The sequence below is a fragment of the Aptenodytes patagonicus genome, chromosome 7 (genome assembly GCF_965638725.1).
Source record: "Aptenodytes patagonicus chromosome 7, bAptPat1.pri.cur, whole genome shotgun sequence".
Taxonomy (NCBI): domain Eukaryota; kingdom Metazoa; phylum Chordata; class Aves; order Sphenisciformes; family Spheniscidae; genus Aptenodytes; species Aptenodytes patagonicus.
In genome coordinates this window covers 3,733,930-3,741,916 of record NC_134955.1, presented here as the reverse complement: position 1 = coordinate 3,741,916, position 7,987 = coordinate 3,733,930, and the positions used below count along the sequence as shown (strand labels likewise).

The window sequence follows — 7,987 nt, the reverse complement described above, 5'->3', positions numbered from 1 at the left end:
AAGGTGTCGAAAGAAAATAAACCATACACTTATATATCACAAAATTGAATACTGGTCTTCAAAATTTTGATGGATTTTTTTTTTCCCCCCAGTAGCATTCTAGCTGGCTTAAGCACACACCTTTCACAGGTGTTTGCTAACTGTAAAGTTCCTAATTTTCTAGGTGACTGATCTGAGAAACCCAGGCAAAAATACAAACATGCAAAAAAAGCTAGGCACTCAGCCACTCCTGATGTTGGCAAGAAGCACATTCTGAAGTATTTAAGTACTCAAAATGCAAGATTATTTGGAACGAGTCACATTAGATATCTCACATTAGTTAAGGCAAATCAGTATTCTTGATGTAACCTGGGCTTTAACTCCTTAGCTGTAAATAAGGTATAGAAATACCCCTACAGTATGCTGTGAAGACTGCACTGTTACAGCCCTGAACATCACGGAAAACCCCCCAACCCTGTTGCAGAAAACAGTTTAAAAAATTGGCACCGAAGAAAGTATACAACTACATACCCAACAGAATTTTTAACTGTACCTCATTTAATAAACACCATCATGAAACAGAAGATATTCAGAAAAATACAGACTCGTGGAACAAGAGACTCCATTAGTATGTACACACATATGGAGCTAAATTAAAGACCTAACAGGCAACCCTAAACCTGGCATATCCCAGTTTGAAATCCTGGTTGCTACAATCTTTATAGTTAAATATGTGTGTGTGTATATATATTTATATAATAATTTATTCTAACAATATTAATTTGTTATAAATAAAATTAAAGCAATACAAGAAAATTAGCCACCAAACCAATTTTCAACATAACAGTCACTGACTGCTTGATCTGCGAAGATCCTTCCTCTCCTTAGTGGAACAAAAATACTTTTGTTTTTGATACAATCGCTAGAGTAGCACTTTGCATATAACTTACATATCATACACTTCTATTAATCAAATACTTCACAGATACTTTGAGCTCTCACATTCCTTCCCTTGCTTTTACATACATTTTTATAAACCATGTATAAAGATTCCAAAAAAGGCTGCACTTTAAAACACAAATACTTAGACCTCCAGCGTTTACTTCTCTTTGTACTATCATTCAGAAAAACAACAAAACTGCCTTTTTTAGACCAAGATCCAGGGGGAGTTTATTTAAAGCATAATTCATGGATTTCAACAAAAAATATTTTCAGTCAAAGTTAATCACAGATGACTATCTAGTACCTTTCATTAATTTGAAGTAAACAGGTAAAATACTTTGATTTGCAAAAATAAACTGCTTTGTGGATGCAGAGACAACTTTTTCAAATTGGGATTTCTCTGAAGTGATTATAAAGTCAAATTAGCTTTCTTTTCTCTAGTATGTGATCTTTTTGTTTTGTGCCCATCTATTTACTGAGATTACAGGGTATGCTATTTTATTTTGCTTCTATTTTCAGGTACTTGCAGTTTAGCGCTCTTTCTGGTTCCCAGTGGTTTAGCTGCATAACAATTAAAAGCCAACTGTACTCAAACTGCCCTAAATGAAGAGACCATCAACGCTGTCATGTCCCTTCCAAGGTATCAAATGAGGAAACAACCTACAAATCAATCCTACCTCAATATTACTTTATTTCAAAGAAATTCACCGCTTAATTAGAAGAGCTGTATCATGCCTACATGTTCTGTACTCTCTATTTTAACAACTTCTATCTATATAAATATTTGTGAACTCTTATAATCTATTTCTTACACAATACAACGACCTCCTCCACTAGATGGCCCTGACACTCACTATGCGTATCAAAGCTGTTTGAACACTTACACATGTAAGGTAATTAAACAAACAAAGTACACCAGCAACCAGTTACTAACAAAAGCCTCTGACATTGGCATACTTGCATACTCAGGAAACAGACAAAAACTAAAAGATTATTTTGAAATAAATCGATACATATGCACATCACCCCCTCCATACAGTCAGGAAAACTTTTTTATCTTCAGAGCCCAAAATCCAAAAATTTTAGCAGAATGCACGTCCTTCATATCCCAGATGTGAATACACAGTGAATGTTTTAAAAATTCAAGTTGCTTATTTTCTTGTATAATAAAAAAGCTGTAGAAGTAAAACAAAATTGAGGTCTAAATGGCACAAAGTAGTGCCAAGGATATGGCCAAGGATATGGCCATATTAAAACATTTCCTTCACCTGAGAGAGCTTACCCTGCGTACAGCTTCCGATAGCCACGGTAGTCAAATCTGTCTTTGTGAAGCTACACTATGCCATGTAGACTTAGCCAGACACGCATACGTTACAGCTGATGAAAGTATATATTCATTCTCTAACTGTAATGCAAATGGTATGCAAAGACATCTAGCAGCCCAACCTAAAACATTTTTCAGGTAAAATAATTGACTGTATTTCTCTTAAACTAACATAGTTGAATACATTTAGCTGACGGCATCCATTTTTTTTATCTGAGACTAAAGAGGATATTTTCAAGACTGGAAAATAAAAAGCTATTCCTCCATAAAAGGTACTAGTAAATACTAGTATCAGTATCACAACTCTTCTGGTAGTCACACTTCTCTCATTGAGCTCTTACATTGCTAGCTTTTTGGGTTTGTTTCTGGCGGGGTTTGGTGGGGTTTTTCCCCCCCCACACTGCATCAGTCTGCAGAACTCGTGGAAAGTGCAAATTCCATGTTCTGAGCTGCAGCTACTTTATGAGCAGTTACCTTAATCTTTCTCCTTCACATTCTGACTTCATTTGTCATTCTCCTCTTTACGCACAAAAGTGTTTCCTACTGCAAAGTCTGCAGGCAATTGATTATATTTTGCTTCACCTACAGTATCTACACATTGTGTAAACTGAATGATCTGCATACACAGATTTTTAAGTAACATACACCCTTTAAATAAGGAAACTTTGCAAATGCATATGTTTTCCTTTTGAGGAATTAATCTGTAAGTGCAAGGCTAGTGAGGAATAAAAGCAAATATTTCTATTTAACAGGTTTACACACTGGTGCCTCAGCGATCTAAATAAAACCAGGAGATAATAAATGCTAAATGACATATGAGAAGTACTGTTGCAAGTTCAATGGTTTTCCCTTTCTCCTTTAATATTTAGCACCTCTTCGCTATTTTGATTTTGTTTAAAATAAGAGTAGATAAACACTTTTCCAGTTATCTGTTCTCTTAATGTTTCTTCTCTGGTCATCCATGTTTATCTTCATCTGTTATATTCAAAATGTTAATGAAGATCTTTCAGTACCAATTCTAAAATCAGACTGAATATTTAGCATTGAACAAACCTAAAAAAGAATACATGAAAGTGTTTCAAAGCGTCTCTTTTCCAAGAAGAATGTTCAACAGAACTCCCAATTCCTCCATTTCTCTTCTTCTGATCCCACTTGTAATTCATTGTCAAGTAATATTTTCAATTTTCATTTAAAGAATATTTTTCTTTTATTTTGCATTTGCTATCAGTTGGGGACTTTTCAACTATCAAGTATTTCCACTTAATTCACTTCAAGTATTTTTACTATGATTGCAAAAGGAGAACAATAATTGCTCTGCACAAATACTGTGGTTTGAAGCAGGTTTAGAGACTTAATTATTTCAGAAATTAATACCATTTTGTGCTATAACAACTTAATCCTACAAACCTGTTTAAATTTTCCTCTGATTTTTTCCAGATCTTCCTGTAGCTTATCATAAGTGGGGTCTTCATATGGGAATTTCTGAATCATCCCTATTAATGAATCCAGAGCCCTTATCTTTTTGCTAAAAAAAAAAAAAAAGAAAAAATCAAATCAAAACAGAAAAACCAATGAGCCTACTACAGGTTTTTTCAATCCGTCAATATGAAAATTATACTAATACTTACATATAATAATTCAGAGCGTAGAACCCAGCCCTCCATCCTTTAATTCAACTTCTCCCATTTAGCTCACTGAGAGTGTGTATTTGATACATATTTAAGCCGTAATCAGAAATTAAGCTGTAGCCCAACTGACAAAGTTAAGGTTTCCCTTTTAGCTTACCTGCCAAAAGTTGAGAAACATTCAAGAACCTTCAGAAATATTGATTAGATGACTGAGCGAAATAAAGATATGCAATAAAAAAAGCTCACCAGAACACTATCAAAACGGCTGACAGTACGGTGGCAGTTCTGTCAGATAAATTAATCAAAACTGGACAGAAAAGAAATTATGGAGAAAAGAATGAAAGTCATAGGAAAATGTAGGTTGGAAGGGACAGCTGGAGATCATCTAGTCTACCTTCTGCAGCAGCTGGACTAACTTCAAAGCTAGATAAGGTTGCTCAGGCCCATCTCCAATCAGATTTCGAAAATCTACAGAGATGGAGCTTCTGGAGTCTCTCTTGTCCCAGCGCTCAGCTGCTTGCACTAGGAAGGACCTTCTTCTTATGCCCCATTAGAACTTGAACTGTTTCAAATTGTGAAAATTGCCTGTTGTCCTTCCATTGTGCACTTCTGCAAGGAACGTGTCTCCACCTTACCTAGAACTTCCCCTTATGTGGTACGACTAGGTGTCTCCCTCGTCTTCTCTTCTCCAGGCTGAAGAAACCAAGTTCCCTATCCTCTTTTCAGTATCACATGGCCCAGCATATGATACCACCCTAGTGGCCCCCTGCTCACCTTCCTTCTGTTTTTCAGTATTTCTTTTGTATTGGGGAAGAGGCAAAACCGGACACCATAATTTGAAACAGTATTAAAAGAACAGTAATTTTTTTTTAACCTTACCCGTTCTTTTCATCCGTGCATTTCTGGAGCAGACACTGCCACGTCAGTGCAAACCCAAGGTAGCAGCCAATCTGCGAATTTATCAGAATGTCATGAGGGAACAAAAAATAAATGCAGTGTACGTAGTCAAACATTCTTCAGGAAACAAAGCACTGGATATACAAATACATTTCTATGCTGGGAAGTTCAGTAAGTTAGGGGAGGATAAACGAGGGCTGTGTTACACAGTACAAGAGTCAGAAAACTTCTTCTAAGCATCTGTTTAGCACCAGAGGACAAAATATTTAAAATACAGAATAAAAAGCTATTCTGCAAAACACTAGCGATAATTCATATGCTTTGAACCCCCAAATTTATTAAAGTGTGGTAGCAGGGAAACAGTTAGAAAACAACCTATTTAAGGTGTTTGGGTAAGTATTCGTTTTTGCAGCACTGTCAGTTTAAGCAGCCCACGCACAGCCCTACAAAAAGGCGTACCAGCTGGGCTGAGGGAGCTACCAAGTCAACCAAAGAGGAAACCACACTTTTTTTCTGAGTTAATATGCAAACAATTTTACCAGCCTAACTCAAGAGGGTAACACGGAATCGGAAAGAAGCACGAGGAGCTGACTAAGCTGGCCTTGCTGCCAGAACTTTTCATTACAACTTTGGACAGCAAATGAAATAGGAATATAGGTAAGCTCTTCAACGCATCAACTGGGTAAATCGGCTGGAGTCCCTTTCAAAAGTGACTCAGCATTCACAGAAAAACAATGCAGACACCTGAAACAAAAGTTAGCTGACTTTGAGAAATTAAATCCAAAATTACAGCCTAATCCCACTTCGGTCTATACGTGTGCACGTGCATACATCTGCCATTTAAACTTACAAAACATTGTTGGACTTGTAAGCTCCTGTGGCCTGCAAACCACTTCAGAGTAGAGTGGGAGTGTTTGGTAGTTCCAGTCTTCTGTTAGTTATGTTTGTTAAAGTACACAGCAGAGGTTCTTTTTAAGGCCCAAACACGGGTTTGGGACTTAACACCCCACTAAGTGCTCAAGCATATTTGAAGCGAGGCTTCCAGTTAATTTTTCGTTGACAGCACCTGACAACAGACACACTTTAATTACAGCGTCTTACTTTAATTCTCTATCAAGCAAGGCCAGTATCGGATCAGCATCATAATTTTGCCCAAGACACAAAAATAGGCTGACAGGTCTAAGATTACCCAAGTCACTCTCTGTCTCATTTAACGTGACTCGCTGTCTACAATCCTACTGTCCTCTGCAGCTTCCCCAATATAAGTAGGTTAGAGCACTTCTCTATTATGGTCTGTCTAGGACCATTTTGTATAAAACTATCCAGCTTTGGAGGCTGCTGTTTAACATTCTCATCTTGGAACTACACAGTTGCATAAGTAGGAAAATCACTGTACATCTCTGTATCGCACCCAAATGCAAACCAAAATTTTACGATGACCATCCTTTCAGAATTTGACAGTTTACCTTTTTCACTTCAAAATGGATTGATACCATTGCTACTGTTCTTTCTGTAGGTAATTAACTTTCTGAAACCTGAAAATATCAAAAGGGCAAATTGCCAAATTACCCAAAGGGCTCCAATAGATCGAATAGATTTAGATTTGTGGCACTGTCCTTGAAATAAGGCCTACCATGAATCCTATAGTACAGCTTCCCATCAAAGCTGAAAAAATCCAGTTCAGGTCCCAAAATACTGTAACTACATTGTACAGCACTGAACACACTCTGTGTTATGATAAACTTGAGCTGGACATATGAGACAAATTAATGTGCATCACCACCACTCTCCAGTCCTTTCGTTCCTAGGAAGGCTTACTGATTCAGGGACGCCATCGCGTGAGTGTGCCAACGTGCAGAACTCACACCATGTACTGAAGAATAACAATGCCTCAACCAACAAACTCTCCCAGTATTAGAAATAACAAAGAGCGCAACAGAGACACCCAGGATTGCCCCTTTATGGTTCTCCACCCAAGGCGTCTCAATGTTCCATGTTTTTCCCTAATGCTGAGCCACAGGAGATGGTACAGGGGGGCCTTCAGCCACAGTTTCGGGTTACAAAGATAAATGTACAGTCCATCATCATTTTTTTCTGAGCAAGCTTGTTTGATTTTAGTTGTCTGTTCTTATCCTCCCTTTCAGAAAAAAAAAGATCAAAATCTAATAGAGCAAATAAGCTCAGAAAACACCAAACCAACTATTCAACTCTTCAAATCAAAATATCACCTTCAGACTAGTTTTATGGGCCCTCTTGGACACATACAAAGCGGTATAACATAGCAGGCCGCAGACTACCAATATATCAGTCTTTGCCCAACGGTTGCTGTATTGCAGTAACTTCCTAATGACAAGAACATTGCGATTCTGAAGTATTTTCCCATTTACCTCAGACCCAATCTTGGCACCATGGAGCGATCCATACCTCCTTCCCTCAGCAACTCCAACGTGACTGCCTTCAGCATACCCCTCCCGATACCCCTCGCCGTGAAACCTGTAAAGACGGAAGAATAACTTTTTAGCACCTATTTTCATATCAAACTCACGCTGCACACAAGCAACTCACAGAAGCAAAAGCATGCTGTATGATCCCGGGAATGCAACCAACCCTATTTAGAAATATCACATAACGTTGATTTAAATTAAGATGCAATTATGAACACTGCGACCTCTTCAAACAAGTTTAGAATAACCTGCCAAGAACAACGCACTCTGCAATCCAGCTCAGTACTTCCGCCAGAATAACAGGGCTAACCACAAGCTCACAACTCCGGGCCAGGTTTCCACACGGTGGAAGAGCCGGGATCGAGCAGGTCGGTCGCTCAGCAAGAGCAGAAAGGAGAATTTCTCCCGCCCTTCTGCTTCCCCGGGCTCATTACCCGCCCTTCGCCCCTCATTCTTTTCTTCTCACCCCCCACTGCCGGCTGTGGAAGCCCAGGCCCAGGCCCAGACCCAGGCCCAGGCCCAGGCCCCAGGCTCCAGGCCCCAGGCCCGGGGCTCCCCTCTCTCCCTCCCTCCCCCCGGGCCGACCGTTACCCACGGCTAGCCAGGAGTCCCGCTCCGGCCCCGCCTAGCCCCCCGGGCGCCCGTCAAGGCTCCCCCCGCCAGCCCCACCTCTCCTCGGCCATCACGATCTCATCAAACATGTCCGAGCTCGGAGACGCGGCCGCCATCGCGCCGCCAAAGCCCCACGGCGGCTCCGCTCCGGACACGCCCAC

The 7,987-nt window shown here is 39.6% G+C and overlaps 1 protein-coding gene across 1 annotated transcript; it reads right to left on the bottom strand.

The window, feature by feature from the left end:
- Positions 1-516: 516 nt before the first annotated feature.
- Positions 517-7,987, bottom strand: LTO1 (LTO1 maturation factor of ABCE1). Its single transcript, XM_076343800.1, has 5 exons — positions 7,884-7,987; positions 7,158-7,263; positions 4,753-4,823; positions 3,653-3,770; positions 517-3,298 (listed from the first exon to the last, which is right to left on the bottom strand). Exons 1-5 carry the CDS (start codon positions 7,940-7,942, stop codon positions 3,230-3,232), a joined length of 423 nt encoding a protein of 140 aa, XP_076199915.1. The 5' UTR covers positions 7,943-7,987; the 3' UTR covers positions 517-3,229.

What these genes read in the sequence shown, in the direction of transcription:
- LTO1 (XM_076343800.1), bottom strand. Translation starts at nt 7,942, where the DNA reads ATGGCGGCCGCGTCTCCGAGCTCGGACATGTTTGATGAGATCGTGATG. An exon ending in ATCGTGATGGCCGAGGAGAG is followed by an intron (nt 7,264 to 7,883) that starts GTGGGGCTGGCG and finishes CCGTCTTTACAG; the next exon opens with GTTTCACGGCGAGGGGTATC. An exon ending in TGCACGGATGAAAAGAACGG is followed by an intron (nt 3,771 to 4,752) that starts GTAAGGTTAAAA and finishes TTTTTTTTTTAG; the next exon opens with CAAAAAGATAAGGGCTCTGG.